Genomic DNA, 18,869 nt, shown 5'->3' with positions numbered 1-18,869 from the left:
GTGCATGTGGGCTTCTACTCCTATTAGTATTCGTAGTCTTACTCCTGTTCCGACATCTTGACAAACTACGTCCCCTCTCCCGCCTGGTATCTCGCTCTGTGCAGCTACTGCTTGATCTTTCCCTTCTGCTGTGGGGTGTCCTTTCAATAGTTCTCAACCTTTTCCTGCGGACCTGTTCACTGTCCGATGTACTATCTGAACTGGCACTGCGTTTCTGTGCCCTCCATTTTTGCACTTCGTTTTCCCAATCCATTGTCTTGACTCCTTCCCCTGAATGCTGTACATTCAACCGATGTTTATACTTTCCAGTGGCCTTCCCTGCTCTACTAATAACAGTTGCATCCTTCCATTGACTAGACCCTTCAGGCAAGTATGTCACTTTTTGTACCAACTTTTGGCAGTTGCCCTTTCAGAAAAATGGCCTGTTTTAATTCACCAGAAGTGTTGTGTTCCTCCACAGAAACCCTGTCTATATCAGTTAATTGGTCCTCCTAGTTCTGTAACACATGCGTACCAGATGACTCTGGTTCCTCGTCATGTCTGTCTGCTCTGTCTAAATTTGAAAATTTGTAATTACCCATTATCCTTGATGAATGGACCCTAACAGTTTGATTACCATGTTGCAAAATAATTGTTTTGCCATCCATGCCTATGATCTTCCCTGGGCCTTTCCATTCATTAGAATTGTCTCTCTTATAGTATACCATGTCTCCTTGCTGAAAAACGGCATCTGATGGCCATGCGTTATGTATTAAAGCTCTGCGAATTCTTTCAGAGACTTCTGCTTCCAAAAAAGCTTTTCTACTGCTATGTAATGCATTTAAATGTTCAGCAAAACCAGAGCTAATTGTAGTCCCCTCCCAAGCTGGCGGCTGGTCATCCAAAATGGACGGAATTTTAGGATTTCTACCAAACACTAATTGATAAGGACTATAGCCCCAACCATCTGCAATGAATTCTTTGCATGTACTGCCCATGCTAAAGCTGAATTTAGCCTGCAATTTGGTCGATCTGCCAAAATTTTCCGAAGCATGTCATCGATGACTGTATGATTTCTTTCACAGACACCATTACTAAATGGGCTTTCTGCAGCCATATTCATAACTCTGATATTCATGTTTTCACACATATCCCTAAACTCATCATTAGCAAATTCTCCCCCATTGTCCGTAAGGAGTTTTGCCGGTGGACCCATTCCTGTCCCTATCCATTTTTCCACGATTTGATCCAGAATTACTCTCTTTTCTTTACTTCGTACAATCGTTGATTGACTAAATCTGGTTGCTAAATCTACAAAATGCACAATAAATATATTATTTGCTTTATCCCAGATCTTAAGGTCCATGGCCACAATGTCGTTAAAATCCCTGGCCAAAGGTAGGGTTACTAACGGCCGTGCTGGTGATCTTCTGTACTTCCTACAAACTTCACAGCGGTCACTAACCTGTTCTATCAGTTTAGTATAGTCGTCATCCCTTACCCCTGCATCCTTTAATACATTTTTCAGCCTCCGAGGAGACGGATGTGCAAATTGCCTATGCAGTTTTAATACCACAAGCTTTTTATCAGCTAATGTCCCATTTTCAACTGCCATTAACACATCCTTAATCACTCTACTTGAAAAATTATTTGTCAGTAATGGAATACAATAGTGTCCCGACTGTGTAAATTGTAAGTCCACAGTCTTTCCAGAAACTGTTGCCGTATCCTGTTCCATATCCAGTTTCATGTGTGCTTTCTTCATCGATGGTCTGCTCAGAAGCAAAGGTATCTCACTTGATACAACATCCATGCTAATGAAATGATTCACTCCGGCAATATTGCAAGGGATCAATCACCACTCTTTTCAGCGACTTCAGAGTATTATCATCCCCAAACTTGAAACTTGTGGAACTTTCAAATTCCTTAACCTTGTTATGATTTTCAGCATTCAAAGAGTCCAGGTAACATTTTAACCAGTCAATTCCACACACAGTAGATGTGCAACCACTGTCCAATACAGCACAGTTGAAGGATTCTGCAACCAACACCCTCATTACCGGTGTAAAACTGCTTGTCAATAGGACAATGCCTTCTTTCTGGTCACTATCTTTTTCCTCTTCTGACTCTTCCGTGTCATGTGTCGCTTCAAACACTCTATCATAACGAGTTGGACAGTTGAAAGCATAATGGTAATGAGAGTCACATCGAAAACATCGATTTATCATGCCCCGTGCATTTCTGGGGTTCATCTTCCTTTTGTAGGTTCTAACTAGGTTTCTGTCTTCATAATTTCCTTGTCTCGGTCACTGTCTATAGTCTTGAGCCCTGTTCGTAGCCATAGGATTTTGCCATCCTGTTACTAGTGTATCTTCCATATTCTGCCTTATTGCAGGCTGACCTATTTGGGTCATCAGAGCCATCGGAATCGAATGTTTCCCCAGAAACTTTTGTAAAGCTTTTGTCATCTGTTCGAATAAGGTATCCTTATCAGTAAACTGAACTCCTGTCAAAACCAGGAGCCTATCCATGTTGCTCACTCTAGCACAGTCAAGTAATTTAAAGGCCAACACAGACTGTGGAAATTCCAGATTGTGTCTGCAGCCTTTTATATAGTCTGCCAAATTCCATTATATAGTCTTCCATGGAGATATCCTCCATTTTCCGGAACTTATCAAAATCCAACCATGCTTCATACGCACTTAACAAGTCATCTTTCTTATAAATCTTATCCATATAATGTAATAAAGTCTCCAGACCTTCTTCTGAGTCTAACTCTTCCAATTCCAGCTCAGAAAGCACTTTGTTTTGGATTTTACTGCCATATGGTAGAGAAAGAGCCAATGCCATACCTTGTTTTCTCTTTCCCAAAGCAGTTACTTTAGTCCACATACCTACTGCACTTCTCCATTGGTCGTACGATTCCCTTTCAGAAAATAAGGGAGGATAGTCATATCCAGCCATCTTTACCCTGGGTTCAGCCATGTATTTTTTTTTTTCCTTCTCACTCAGTCCTTGGTTTGATCAGGAAAAGTTGTATCTTTCAAACCTTCACATTTGCACAGCAACCATCCTCTGCTACCAACTGTCAGACGTTTTAGTTGCAGTGAAATGAAGAGTCTAAAGTTCTTGTTCCTTTTCACCAAACACCATTTATTTCGCTTCCACAGCCTCTGCACAAAACTCTTAACACACCACCTGACAGAGGCCACCTGAAGCCCCTTTACATATCAGTGTCAATTAATGGTTAATGGCGAACAGTGAATTAATGGTTACTTAACATAAATGAGACAACGAATTGCAATGTGTCTTAACCCATTACTTAACACTCCATACCCTCTCCAAACTCTTCCTCCCACTTTGCTTTGATCCCTTCCAGTGGTGCCTTCTCCTCCTCCAAAATACCACAGTAAACCGCCGACACTACCCCCTTCTCCAGACCCCCTGTCGTCAGCAGCTCCTCCAGCAATGTGGAGGCAGGCTCCACTGGGAAGCTCTGTCTTGCATGTATCAAAACATTTCCCCCTGCTCCAGCCCATACTTCGCTCCTTTAATCTGACCCCTTAACCCCAGGCAGCAAAGCCTTCCCTACCACAAAAAAGTCGATCCATGAGTACACCTTACGGACTGCCGAGAAAACTCCCGCTCCCTCGGATGCAGAAACCTCCATGAGTCCACCCCTCCCATTTCCACCATTAGCCCAGCCAACGCCTTTGCCTCCCCAATGGGACCAGTGAGCGCGGCCGTGATCTATCCAACCTTGGCTCCTGAACTAATTTCCAGTCCGCCCCCACTATCAGTTCGGGGATGGCCCCAAATACCTTCTTTGCGAATCCCACATCGTCCCAATTGGGACCACATACACTTACCAGCACCACTAGCCTCCCCTCCAGTGCCCCTGTCACAATCACATATCTACCCCCCTAACTGGCAACCACATTCTCCATCTGGAACCGTACTCTTTTGCTCATCATTACCGCTACCCCCTCGAGCCCTTCCGTCAAATCCAGAGTGAAACACCTGACTAACCCAGCCCTTTTTAGGTCTCACATGGTCCTTCACCCTCAAGTGAGTCTCCTGCAACATTGCTACATCGGTTTTCAAACTTTTAAGATGCGCAAGCACCCTTGACGAAAGGGGCGTAACCAGCAGACATTGGCGGGAGCTCCTCTCAATTCGGCCGACTCGCTCACGAACGTCACCGGAAGTCTTCAAAGTATTTTCTTTACATTTTTCTTGTGTTTATGTTTTATCGTTTTTTTGCTATAATCATAGAATTTACAGTGCAGTAGGAGGCCATTCGGCCCATCGAGTCTGCACCGGCCCTTGGAAAGAGCACCCCACTTAAGCTCATGCCTCCACCCTATCCCTGTGACCCCACCTAACCTTTTGGGACACTAAGGGCAATTTATCATGGCCAATCCACCTAACCTGCACATCTTTGGAATGTGGGAGGAAACCGGAGCACCCGGAGGAAACCCACGCAGACACTGGGAGAACGTGCAGACTCCGCACAGACAGTGACCCAAGCTGGGAATCGAACCAGGGACCCTGGAGCTGTGAAGCAACTGTGCTAACCACTGCTAACGTGCTGCCCAAAGGCATTTATTAACAGGCATAATAAGTTTATTTATTATTTTGATCTAAGTTTTGATTCAGTGCTCATGCAAGTGTATTCAGTGAATATTTAGCAACAAATTATGTTTTGGACACCTTTAATCAACCGGACTGTTTACCTTATATAAGACATTGGAAGACATGTCCTCCAATGGTGGATAGATCAAAATGGGGGACACTCAATAAGCCAGAATTTGATGAGAGAAGATAGCTCGGAAGGCTAAGGAACTGGAGAAAATTGCAGAGGTAGGAAGGGGTGAGGCCATGGAACGATTTGAAAATGAGGAATTTTTGAAATCAAACTGTCATTTGACCAGGAGCCAATGTCGGTCAACAAGTACCGAGGCAGTAAGTAACTTGGTTTGAATATGGAGACGTGGACGGCACAGCTTTGGAGGACCTGAGGTTTGCAGAGGGAGGCCAGCCAGTAGTGCACTGGACAGTCATATCCGGAGGTAACAAAGGCATGAATGAGGGTTGCAGCAGCAAATGAGCTGAGAGAGTGAAGTTGGAAGATGTTACGGAGGTGGAATTAAGCAATCTTAGTGTTTGTGTGGATAAGTCGTCAGAAGCTTATCTTTGGGTCAAGTAAGATAGTATGGTTACAAAAGGACTAGTTTAGTCCCAGACAGTTGTCAGGAAGAGGAATCGCTAAAACATCTTAAATATCACTAGAATATACATAAAATTGTTGCTTCACAGCGCCAGGGACTCGGGTTCGATTCCCAGCTTGGGTTACTGTCTGTGCAGAGTCTGCATGTTCTCTCCGGGTGCTCTGGTTTCCTCCCACAAGTCCCAAAAGATGTGCTTGTTAGGTGAATTGGACATTCTGAATTCTCCCTCTGTGTACCCGAACAGGTGCGGGAGTGTGGCGACGAGGGGATTTTCACAGTAGCTTCATTGCAGTGTTAATGTAAGCCTACAACACTAATAAAGATTATTATTATTACATATGATGTGAGCTTCCTGTTTAGATTTTTGTTCAAATTCTTACGTCAGCGTTTACAATTAGATTACATTTGTGAATATTTGTAATGGAAATTTTCCAATGTAAATTGCTGCCAGTCTAGCTGTAGTTATAGGCACCCTGACACTTCCTGCTGCCTAAGTGTCTCTCGTTTGTCTCCCAGTCGCACAGCACCAGCTCACTCATTTAAGATTAAGGCCTGCGCAACTTTCCTGTAAATTGTGTTGAATTTTAAATCCCTATTTCAATTTAAACTACATGCCCACCGGGGGGGCAGGACGGTAGCGCAGTGGTTAGCACCGCTGCCTCGTGGCGGCGAGGACTTGAGTTCGATCTCGACCGCTGGTCACTGTTCATGTGGAGTTTGCCCATTCTCCCCATGTCTGTGTGGGTCTCACCCCCACAACACAAAAAGATGTGCAGGTTAGGTGAATTAGCCGGGCCTTGAATTCCTGCATACACAGCCTGTTTTTAAAAGTACTGCTCCCGCAGGCCCTTTGTTCCCTCCTCATCCTGGCCCTGCTTTGCCTGTTTCTTTAAACCCAAAACTAACTTTGCAGTTTCCCCTGCTTCCTTCATTTCTTTGGGCCATTTACATTTTTCTTTCGGCATCTCTGGCCCCTCATCCTCCACCCAGGTCTCTTTTTTCAGTCTATTGTAGCTAATATTGTGCTTTCCCCCTACCTCTTCCACCCCATCTCCAGGCCTTCGCACAAAGGATTATCAGAAACCTGTGGCTGCTGGGTCACCAGAAATCTTTAAGAGTGAAATTGATTAGATTTTTGTTGCCTAAGTGTATCAATAGATATGAAACAAAGTCAGGTAATCAAGAAAGCATATGGAATGCTTGCCTTCATTGGACGGGGCATCGAGTGTAGAAACTGGCAAGTCATGCTACAGTTGTATAGAACCTTGGTAAGGCCGCACTCGGAATATTGCACACAATTCTAGTTGCCACACTACCAGAAGGATGTGGCGGCTTTGGAGAGGGTTTAGAGGAGGTTTCCCAGGATGTTGCCTGGTCTGGAGGGTGTTAGCTATGTGGAGAGGCTGAATAGACTCGGACTGTTTTCTTTAGAATGACGGAGTTGAGGGGTGACCTGATAGAGGTCTACAAGATTATGAGTGGCTTGGATAGAGTGGATGGGCAGGCACACTTTCCCAGGGTGGAGGGATCAGTCACCAGGGGGCATAGGTTTAAGGTCCGTGGGGCAAAGTTTAGAGGAGATGTGCAAGGCAAGTTTTTTTTACACCGAGGGTGGTGAGTGTCTGGAACGCGTTGTCAGGGGAGATTGTGGAAGCAGATACATTAACGGCGTTCAAAAGGCATCTTGCCAAGTTCATGGATAGGATGGGTATAGAAGGATACGGCACAAGGAAGTGCTGAGGCTTTTGGCCAAGGTTGGTATCGTACTGTATTGTTCTTTGTTCTTAAATAGAGTTTTGGTACAGATACAGATCTGGAATGATCCAGTTGAATGACAACAAGCTTGAAGGGTTGAGTGGTGTCCTTCTGCTTCTAGGTCACCAGAAAAGTGATATGGGGAATTGAGAGGATAAAAGATGAGAGGTACAAATACTTGGGGCAGTTGACTCTCTACAGGAAAGTTACTGGTGTATATAAGTTGTTGCGCAGTCAATAAAGATGTACGCTGCACCCTTAAGCATAGAAAGTTTACAGCACAGAAAGAGACTTGACCCACTATGTCTGTGCGGACCAAATAACGAATCACCCAGCCTAATCCCACTTTTCAGCATTTGGTCTGCAATCCTGCAAGTCACAACACTCGAGGTGCACATCCAGGCACCTCGTAAACAAGTTGAGAGTTTCTGCTGCTACTATCTTTTCTGGCAGTGAGTTCCAGACCCCTACCATCCTCTGGGTGAAAAGCATTTCCTCATTTCCACTCCAATCATGCCACCAATTACTTTAAATCAATGCCCCCTAATTAGTGACCCCTCTGCTAAAGTAAATTGGCTCTTCCCATCCATTCTATTGATGCCCATCATAATTTTGGACATCTCATTCAAATCTCCCCTCACCTCCCTCTTATGAACGATCGCTCGGGCCTTCTCAAGACGAATGTGATGGTGTTAGTAGGAATGATCGCTTCTTCTTTCAACAGGTGCTGAAACAGAAGAATATAGATAAAGAACATCTGCAGCAAGTTTCAACCAGAAGATGTTTGACTCTCAACATATTTTCCACACATGTGGTGAAGGAACTGGAGTCAGATCCTGATAACGGAATGTGGGTTGAATACACTTGCGTTCCCTATCCACAGTATCGGGTGTATTTAAGGTAATCTACTGTCTTAAATGTTTTGTTCTTGTTTGTTTGATGTGCAGCACTAAATTGCAAAAATATTCATCTCCATTTATGTGACCTCCTAATCCTGTTCCTTGCCCCCGAATTTGGAATATATGTTGTCTCTCCTTTGACTTCCTCTGTGTCTGTTCACACACCACACACAGTAAGAGATGCCAGATAGGACAGCAATTTACTCCCAAGCTCCTGAAACTGCAGCAGTTTAACTGACTGCTAGAGTGATCTTCCCATTACATTGGGAAACCATTTTGCCTCTTCTGGTTAGGGAACCTATGCTATTGAGCGGTAGAGCTGAAACCTGGGTCTTATCACTTAATGCTATCCCCATCAGATACTTAAATTCACTTGAGTTTCCAATTACATTGACAGGTAACAAAAAAACAAAACAGCAGAGAATGTCACTGCAACACAATACTGAGCAAGTGCTGGGGCGACCTGATAGAGGTCTACAAAATTATGAGGGGCATAGACAGAGTGGATAGTCAGAGGCTTTTTCCCAGGGTAGAGGGGTCAATTACTAGGGAGCATGGGTTTAAGTGCGAGGGGCAAGGTTTAGAGGAGATGTATGAGGCAAGTTTCTTTACACAGAGGGTAGTGGGTGCCTGGAACTCACTGCCGGAGGAAGTGGTGGAAGCAGGGACGATAGTGACGTTTAAGGGACATCTTGACAAATACATGAATAGGGTGGGAATAGAGGGATACGGACCCCGGAAGTGTAGAAGATTTTAGTTTAGACGGGCAGCATGGTCTGCACAGGCTTGGAGGGCCGAGGGCCTGTTCCTGTGCTGTACTTTTCTTTGTTCTTTGTTCTTTGAATGCAAAATGTTTTCCGTTACTAGGCGTTGCAGCAAAAAGTTCTTAATCCAAATGATTGCTGCAGTCCCGGCTTGATATATTTGTTGAAATCTGTGAAATTAATAAGTTGCCCTAGTACATAATCACAGACGGCACTAAAATTGTCTTATTTTTTAACTTCATATATTGTCCCTGTATTTCAACTTACAAATCAATGTTCATCTCCTTTACATCTGAGAATGTCGATAACTTTTCCTTTTAAGGTCGCTTCAAATGCAGCATTCTTGATCTTCTGTTTACAGCACTAAATTGCTGCAGTGAAAATAGATCACAAAATAAAACTCTTCCATAGACATTCTATTCATGTATGACTTTCATAAATGTTTGGCATATTTGAGCCGTGGGTGCAGTTGATAATGTACCAACTTACCTTGTTGTTTCATGTTTTAAGTTATTATTTCGTATCTTTACTTCTGCCCCATTTTTATGTATGACCATTGTTAAGTGTTGGAAGGCTCTTTATGGGAGCATCACAGCTGTACCTGAACCTGTCCACACAAACTGCCTGCATAAGTTTCTCTGATAGGGTTATATGGATCGATATCTAGAGTTTCCCACTTGTTAACCCAGGACTGGGCCGAGATTATTCACACTGGTAAAATCAGCTGCTAAAGCATATTAGAAATGTACTCACAATTTTATTTTTATTCAGCGTGATGCAGTTTGTATAATAATAATTGACAAATATAGATTAGGACTTGATTTTTAAAAATCTTTCATCATGGGAAGATTTTGTACTTAACAACCATTTACTTTGTTAAGACACAGTGTTGGCCCTCTGAATGTTGAAGATGTTCTCACCAGTTTTGACAACACAGGAAATGTCTGTGAGTTCATTTCATTTTATGTTCAAATGTGGTGTGATGTTGGGGGGAAAACTCATTGCAGTTTTCTTAAAGAGGCACCGTCTGTATCATGGAAAGAAAGATCACTGTGTCATTTCACGGCAGTGGTGTTTCCACGGTGTTATGTCATGAGTAATGCAGATTGGGTTTGTATGCCAAGTTAATTGGCAAATGAAAATATGGTCAAAGTCTTCATGACAAAACAGTGCCTTTTTAATGCTGGAATTGATTACACTGTAAATGTGTTTACTTGTTTTGACCTGTTACTTCACCAACACATAGTTTCACGTATCGGTTAATAATATGATTTAAGGAAGATTGTTTTGCAGCTTTCAAATTTATAAATATGCAGCACCTTTTTTTTTTCTATATGCCTAATTTCTTTGTATTAGTCTATTGTGTTTTTGTGGTTGTCTGTGTGTATGCGTAATTTTTGATGACTTTGGGTTTAAGAATAGTCGCCGTGTGCATTGTTTTATTTTGGAGGTGTATTTTGGATGGGATGCATGGTTATGCTGTTGAACAGAATCATGATTGTACAGTAACAGATTTTTAGAACCAAGAAATGTATTACAGAGACAGCCTGAATACATCAAAGTCCTTCTGAGCTAAAACAACACCTTAGTTGAATGTTTTTATAGCACCATTATTGGACTTTTGAGAAAACCATTCCACATCTTTGTATGTTTGGGACATTGAATACAATTGTTCAGGTGATTTGGAGGTGGATGCCAGTGGAAGGGGCACAATGAGAGTGGGACTGTGCATTGAAATGTCTTTTTCAAACAGGGTAAGTTGAAACTTTCCAGTCCAGAGCAATGGTTTAAGTTTTCTTATTGGGGTGGGAACAACTGGGCGGTACAGTGAATTAATTAGCACATTGTCTTATAGGTTGAATGCTCTTTATTGCCTGGAAAATGGGTTTGTGGCAATAGTTGTTCAGTTGCTGAGCATGCACCACCACACCAATCTGCCCATTAACCAACATGACCTGGCACTGAATTGATAGTGATATTCTGAATGGGAAGTAGAAAATTTCACCTGCACTTGTGATTGCCTACAAGTGTTGGATAGTGATTCAAGAAGGAGGGAGGGAGCGAGAAGGCTGCGAGCATGGAGGGTCGGGGAGGGAAGTGGCGAGTAGAAGGGTTGGCGAGTGGTTTGTGGGAAAGACAAAGACTACATCGCTCTCGATTCCAGCAACTTACATGAGCAAATTTCGGCTTTTAATTTCACCTAATTAACTTTGTTAGGTTTGACTCTTGTTATGGGCCAGGGTTCAGAGAACCCCAAAGTGTATCATGGAGTTCACCTGACCCACGACTTTACTAGATTGTGGTATGGGGAGCACAAGGCCCACTCTACAGGTGTGGTGCAGAAGAAATTTAAAAGTAATTTTTAAAGCAAAACGATGTTTATTCTATGAACTCAGTTAACCTTTTTAAAACATACAGTGAACAGCTTAGCAACCATCAATTCAAATACAGCCCCCAAAGAATGCAACATTCTAATTAATCCTTAAACTTTCCTTTTAACATCCATAAGACAAAAAACCTTTTAACAGAAGCATATCAGGTTTAAATTCTCTACTGAGAGCAGTTATCACTCTGAATTCACCAAATGATCTAGAGATAGTCTTTAGATGGCAGAGAGATCGAAATTACACCTTCTTTGGCTGGCTTCAGCTCCAACATTAAAACGAAACCAAAAAACACAGACACACCCAAGCTTTTCCTCAAAGCGAAACTAAAAAGCAGAGCCAGAGCTCAGCTCCACCCACACTCTGACATCACTGCAGCCACTTGAACAGACAAACATTTCTTAAAGTGACATTCCCATGACACTCGTCTGTTAATTTCCTGCCAAGGGGAAGTCGTACCAGTTCTTTGCTCGTGGGCTAGATTGGCAGTGAACCTCATTTAATCATCAGGATGTGCGTGGCTTTAATAATTTAGGTGTGTGGCCTTGTTCGACTCGCAGCTTAGAGGGAACACTGTGTCTGCCTCCACAAAAGAGGAAGAGTGCAGCAGACATTGGTTAAGGAGAAGGAATTTGGTAAGGCCCAAAGTCGAAGAGTAATCAAAAAATTAAATGCCCGTGGGATCCAAGGCATAATTGCAAGTTGAATCTAAAATTGGCTCAGTGGCAGGACGCAGAAAGTCAGTGAATGTTTTTGTGACTTGTTCCAGTGATGTTCCACAGGACTCCGTCTTCCATGGTACTTATCAACTATTCATCGTGCATATAGGTGGCATGATACAGAAATTTGAAGATGATACAAAAACTGGTTGTGCGGTTGATATTCTATAGAATACCTACAGTGAAGAAGGAGGCCATTCGGCCCATCTAGACTTCACTGATCCTCCGAAAAAGCAATCTACCTCGACCCACTTCCCTGCCCTACCCCGTAACCCTGCGCATTGACCATGGCCAATCCATCTAACCTACACGTCTTTGGACTGTGTGAGGAAACCGGAGCACCCAGAAGAAATTCAACGGCGACATGGGGAGAACGTGCAAACTCCACACAGACAGTCACCCAAGGCTGGAATCAAACCTGTATCCCTGGCGCTGTGAGACAGCAGTGTTAACCACTGTGTCAGTGTGCTGTCCATTGTGTCGCTGTGCCGCTGATATTGATATTGAGGAAGAAAGCTATAGACTGCAGGGAAGTATCAATGGGCTCGTCAACAGAACTGAAAAATTACAAATGCAATTCAATGCAAGACTTGTGAGGTAATGCACTAGGGTAGGGAAAATAAGGCACAGGATTCTACAGCAAATGGTAGGTTAGTATGAAGTGTAAATAGCAGAGGGGCCTTGGACTGCATGCCCACTGATTACCGAAGGAACAGGACAGGTAGATAAGTTGATAAGAAAGCATTAGCTATGGGAGCGCTCAAATGCCAAGAATAAATAAAAAAGGTATATGGGACTCTTCTTTATTAGCCAAGGCAATGGATGTTGGAGAAGGAAGGTCAGGATAGATCTATTTAAAACACTAGTTAAACCAGAGCTGGAGTACTGCATATAGTTCTTGTCACCAGTTGACAGGAAATATGTGATTCCACTAGAGTCATAGTCATAGAGGTTTACAGCATGGAAACAGGCCCATCGGCCCAACTTGTCTTTGCCTCCCAGTGTTTACCACTAAGCTAGTCCCAATTGCCCGCACTTGGCCCATATCCTTCTATTCCCATTTTACCCATATTACTGTCTAAATGATTTTTGAAAGCCAAAATTGTACCCATCTCTACTACTGCCTCTGGCACCTCGCCCCAGACACTCACCACCCTCTGTATGAAAAAATTGTCCCTCTGGACCTTTTTGTATATCTCCGCTCTCACCTTAAACCTATGCCCTCCAATTTTAGACTCCCCTACCTTTGGGGAAAGATGTTGAAAGATATCTATGCCCCTCATTATTTAATAGACCTCTATAAGGGAAAAAAGTCCCAGTCTATCCAGCCTCTCCTTTTACTTCAAACCATCAAGTCCGGGTAGCATCCTAGTAAATCTTTTCTGCATTCTTTCTAGTTTAATAATATCCTTTCTGTAATCGGGTGACCAGAACTGCACACAGTATTCCAAGTGTGGCCTTGCTAATGTCTTGTACAACTTCAACAAGACGTCCCAACCCCTGTATTCAATGTTCTGACCAATGAAACCAAGCATGCCGAATGCCTTCTTCACCACCCTGTCCACCTGTGATTCCACTTTCAAGGAGCTATGAACCTGTACTCTTAGATCTTTGTTCTATAATTCTCCCCAACCCCCTACCATTAACTGTAGGTCCTGCCCCGATTCAATATCACCTCACATTTATCTAAATTAAACTCCATCTGCCATTCATCGACCCATGGCCGAATTGGTCAAGATCCCTTTGCGATCCTAGATAACCTTCTTCACTGCCCACTATGCCTCCAATCCTGGTGTCATCTGCAAACTTATTAACCAGGCCTCTTAAATTCCCGTACCAGCCTCCCCGAACAGGCGCCGGAATGTGTCGACTAGGGGCTTTTCACAGTAACTTCATTTGAAGCCTACTTGTGACAATAAGCGATTTTCATTTCATTTTCATTTCATTTTTCAAATCATTAATATAAATTAACAAATAACAGTGGGCCCAGCACTGATCCCTGAGGCACACCGCTGATCACAGGCTTCCACTTTGAAAAACAATCCTCTACAACCACCTTTTGTTTTCTGTCGTCAAGCTAGTTTTGTATCCAACTGGCTACCTCACCCTGAATCCTGTGAGATTTAACCTTTTGCACCAACCTACCATGCGGTACCTTGTCAAAGGCCTTGCTAAAGTCCATGTATACAGCGTCGACTGCATTGCCCTCATCTACCTTCTTGGTTATCCCTTCAAAAAACTCAATCAAATTTGTGAATCATGATTTCCCACTCACAAAGCCATGTTGACCATCCCTAATCAGTCCTTGCCTCTCTAAATGCCTGTAGATCCTGTCTCTCAGAATACCTTCTAACAACTTACCCACCACAGACATTAGGCTCACTGGTCTGTAATTCCCAGGCTTTTCCCTGTGGCCTTCTTAAACAAAGGCACAACATTTGCTACCCTCCCATCTTCAGGTACTTCACCCGTGGCTGTCGACGATTCAAATATTTCTGCTAGGGAACCCGCAATTGCCTCCCTAGCCTCCGATAATGTCCTGGGATAGGTTTCATCAGGTCCCGGGGTTTATCTACCTTGACCCGCTTTACGACTTCCAGCACCTCCTTCTCTGTAATATGTACACTCCTCAAGCCATCACTATTTATTTCCTCAAGTTCCCTAACATCCATGCCTTTCTCAATAGTAAAACCAATTAGAAATATTCATTTAGAATCTCACCCGTCTCTTATGGATCCGCACATAGATGACCTTGTAGATCCTTAACAGGTCCTACTCTCTCCCTAGTTACTCTTTTGCCCTTTATGTATCTGTAAAAACTCTTTGGATTCTCCTTTGCCTTATCTGCCAAAGCAATCTCATGTCCCCTTTTTGCCCTCCTGATTTCTCTCTTAACTCAACTCTGACAACCTCTACACTCTTCAAAGGATACACTTGATCCCAACTGCTTATGCATGTCATATGCCTCCTTTTTAGCATCGAAGAAAGATCAGATAGGCAGGACTTCTTTTCTTTGGAGCAGAGGAGTACTGAGGAAAGAATTAATTGCATAAAATTATGAGGGGCCTGGATAGAGTGGATATGAGGGGTTAGCAGCGAGATCAATAACCGCTTGGCATAGATTTAAAGTAATTGGTCGAGTGGAGTTGAGGGGAAACTTTTTCACCCAGTGTTTGGTGCATGTCTGGAACAGTACCTGAAAGGGTGGTAAAGGCAGAAACTTTCATCGGTTTTAAAAATTGCTTTGTGATTCGCTTAGTGATTTACACTTTAAAATGCTGTGTTTATGTGGATATTATACCCTATATGTTTGAAACAGTCTGTCAAGATTAATTGTGTATGCTCACATGTGAAGAATTTCAAATGGAAAGAGGCTCTGGAGGGTGATGAAAGCCTGCGGAACTGTAGTCCGGCGCGAAAGGATGAGAGTTGATTGGGGGAACCAAAGAAAAACCCGATCATACCGCATATGCACTCAAGCTGCAAAAGCACTTAATCCAGTAATTAAAGCCCTCTCCAAAAACACTTCGAATTTCTCCAACACTTCCAATTTCTCCACTTACTGAGACTCACCAACATAATGCAAGGAACATTACGCTGTTAGCTCTTAATTACACGGTTGCGTCTCATGCTAGAGTGCGACATAATTACCTCCCAACTTCATCTCTCATGAGAATAGGATGTTTAGTACTTCTGAAATAACCCTGTGATCAAACACTATGCATGCATTGTCTTATGAATATCTGTTTCACTGTCATAATCATCATGTTATTAAATCCTGGGGCTGATTATATAGTTTTATGAAACAATTATTTTTCTTTTTTTTTTCAAATGAAGTGTATAATTCTCTGGTACAGTAATCCTCATCTTCCAGCTAGTTAGGGAATCCATTGTTACAAAATATAGACTGGATTGTTGGGCAGGATAGGTTTGAATTACTCCTTCAGGTGTAGTGTGGCTGCTGAGCATTTATATGGTGGTGGGGTGGGGATAGATATTTTAAACACCAGGTTATCATGATTTGAATTTTGCCAAATAGAAATGTATATTAAGAACTGAAATCTTATGAGAAATAATATCTGACATGTATTGTGCTGCATTATATGATTTGCTGAAAACATAGTCGCCTTTTTTGTTGCGCAGTTTTTTTCAGACCGAATGTCTCAAATTCATGTCATCACTTGCATCAGAGATTAGCTCCTGCTGCTTCATAAAATACCATCTCCAGCAATAATGAAGTCAGTTGCCACCAATATAATCTTTAAGCAATATGCCTTTCAGCAAATACAAAGGGTAATTGAGTTGCAACACTCATGTTCTTGTAAACGTTCAGTGAGCTTTACTACTTGATGGCAATACATTTATATTTTGTTTTAAGAGAAAGCCTTGCAGTCTTACTCTTTGACAGTGCTGGCATTTACAAAGTTCCCCCCCCCCGCTCTGAACTAATTTTGCCTTTAGAATAATTTGGCATAGTGACCCTTGTGTTCACCGAGTTAATGCTATTTTAAAAATTACAGTAATTTGTGTAGTGGATTATACAAACCAAAGGTTTTTTTTAAAAAAGAAAAGCTTATTCCTTCATGTTTTATAGCAAACCTTAAGTTTCTGACTATATTTGGAGCAGTCCATCACCAAGAATGGCTCGGTAGCACTGATGACTGACTGAGCTGTCTGAGTCCCGGAGATCTTAGCTCTATATTGGGCTTGTGGCAGGTGATTGGGTGAACCAACATGAGGGAAGATCGCCTTGACTTTGTCCCCACTAGTCTCCCTGCAGAAGTTGCATCTGCTCCTGACTCTATAGCCAGAAGTGCTCATCGCCCAGCCCTCTGAGACAAAGTCCGAGCTTTGCACTGAGGACACCCCACCCCTCTATCATGTTGACTGGGCACTATGATTGTGCTAATTGGGATCCATGTAGAACAGATTGAGCAGCTCAAAAGTGAGCAACCATGAGGTGCTGTGGACCATCATCAGCAGAATTGTATTGCACCATAATCTGCAACTTCCTGACCCAGCATATCCTTCACTCTACCATTACCATCAAGCCAGGGGGTCAACTCTGATTCAATGAGGAGTGTAGAAGACCATACCAAGCGTCAGGGCTTCCATATATATATTTTAAATCAGGTGCCAGTCTGCAAAGCTAACCAGTGGAAGCAATATGTCCTCGACAGAGCTAAGTCATCTCACAACCAATGGATCAGCTGAAAGCACTGCAATTCTGCCACATCCAGTCATGGTAGTGACGAACGTTTCAGCAAGTAACATGAGGAAGAGGCTTCATGAACAACTTCTCTTAATGAGGCGGAGCCCAGCATGTCAGTGCAAAAGATGAGGCTGAAGTGTTTGCAACCATCCTCCGTCCGAAACGCAATCAGATCATTCAACACGGCCTCCTCTTGAGGGCCCCACCATCAAAGAAGCCAATCTGCAACCAATTTGATTCACCTCACTTTAAGTCAAGAAACAGCTGAGGATCCTGAATATGGCGATGACTATGGGCCCTGAAAATGTTCCACTGTAGGGCTGAAGCTTTGCTCCAGAACCAGCTGAGCCTCCAACTGAGCCGTTCAAGTACAGGTACGACACTAGCATCTACATGATGGTGTGAAAAGTAGTCCAGGCATTCCCTGTCCATAAGCAAGAGAAATCCAACCTGGCCAGTCAATGCTGCAGCTGCATACGGTGTTAAGTAATGGGTTAAGATATATTCCAATTAGTTGTCTCATTTATGTTAAGTATCCAATAATTGACACTGATATGTAAAGAGGCTTCAGGTGGCCTTTGTGTCAGGTGATGTGATGATAGAGTTTTGTGCAGAGTCTGTTAAAGTAAAATAAAGGTGTTTGTGAAAATGAGCAGAACCTTTGACTCTTTATACAACAGCAGCTAAACGTCTAACATACTGTCATACCTCAGAAAAATGATTGAAGGTGTTGTGGACAGCGCTCACCAAAAAAAACGCTCAGCGCCACCCTACCTCAGACTTCATTACAGCCTTGTCCAAACATGGATAAAAGAGATGAATTCCAGAGGTGAAGTGAGAGTGACTTCCCTTGACATCAAGACAGCATATGACCAAGTGTGGCATCAAGGAGCCCTCGTGGAATTAAAGACAGTGAGAATCAGGGTGTGGTGGGGAGAACCCTCCACTGGCTGGAGTCATACATATTGCAAAGGAAGATGGTTCAGGCTGTTCAAGTACCAGGACATCATTACAGAGATTCTTCAGGGAAGTATCCTTGAGCCAACCATTTTCATTTGTTTGATCAGAAACCTTCTTTCCATCATTAGACCAGAGGCGAGGACATTTGTTGATTATCACACACCTTCGATTTCTTGTTGTTTTTTTTAAATTAAGGGGCAATTTAGCGTGGCCAATCCAGCTACCTTGTACATCTTTGGGTTGTGGGGATGAGACCCATGCAAACACCGGGAGAATGTGCAAACTCCACACAGACAGTGACCCGGGGCCGAGATCGTACCTGGGTCCTTGGCGTCGTGAGGAAGCAGTGCTAACCACTGTGCCACCGCGCTGCCACTGCACACCGTAGATAATGGAACAGTATGTATCTGCAAGCAGCAGGTTCGGGCAAATAATCAAGCGAGCTGCTTTGTCCTGAATGGTGTCAAGATTTTTGAGTGTTGTTGGAGCTCCACTCATCCTGGCAAGTGGGGAGTCTTACATCGCACTTTGGACTTGTGCCTTGTAGATGGTGGAAATGTTTTGGGGAGTAAGGATGTGGGTTATTTGCTGCCAGAGTCCGAGTCTCTGACCTGCTCTTGTCACCACAGCATTTATGTGGCTAGTCCAGTTCAGTTTCTTTTCTTTTTTAAAAAAAAATTTAGAGTACCCAATTAATTTTTCCAATTAAGGGGCAATTAAGCATGGCCAATGCACCTACCCTGCTCATTTTTTGGGTTGCGGGGGCGAAACCGATGCAAACACTGGGAGAAGGTGCAAACTCCACATGGCCAGTGACCCAGAGCCGGGATTGAACCTGGGATCTCGGCGCCGTGAGGCAGCAGCACTAACCACTGCGCCACCGTGCTGCCCGTCCAGTTCAGTTTCTGATCAATGGTAACCCCCAAGATGTTGTTAGTTGGGGATTCAGTGATGGTAATGCCATTG

At 43.2% G+C, this 18,869-nt stretch overlaps 1 protein-coding gene across 2 annotated transcripts in view; it reads left to right on the top strand.

Annotated features, from left to right (window-relative positions):
- Nucleotides 1–18,869, top strand: part of camkmt (calmodulin-lysine N-methyltransferase) — a 432,111-nt gene that overhangs the window by 11,984 nt on the left and 401,258 nt on the right. The window contains exons 2-3 of one of the 2 annotated variants that reach the window (XM_072510908.1): nt 7,690–7,865; nt 9,516–9,574. In XM_072510908.1, the coding sequence (XP_072367009.1) occupies nt 7,690–7,865; nt 9,516–9,574 (235 nt within the window). Of the gene's footprint in view, nt 1–7,689; nt 7,866–9,509; nt 9,575–18,869 lie in introns of both variants that reach the window. The other variant, XM_072510901.1, reaches the window with a different exon arrangement.

The sequence above is a fragment of the Scyliorhinus torazame genome, chromosome 1 (assembly GCF_047496885.1).
Source record: "Scyliorhinus torazame isolate Kashiwa2021f chromosome 1, sScyTor2.1, whole genome shotgun sequence".
Lineage (NCBI taxonomy): Eukaryota > Metazoa > Chordata > Chondrichthyes > Carcharhiniformes > Scyliorhinidae > Scyliorhinus > Scyliorhinus torazame.
Note: the sequence above shows the minus strand (reverse complement) of the source record. Positions and strands in the feature narration are given on the sequence as shown.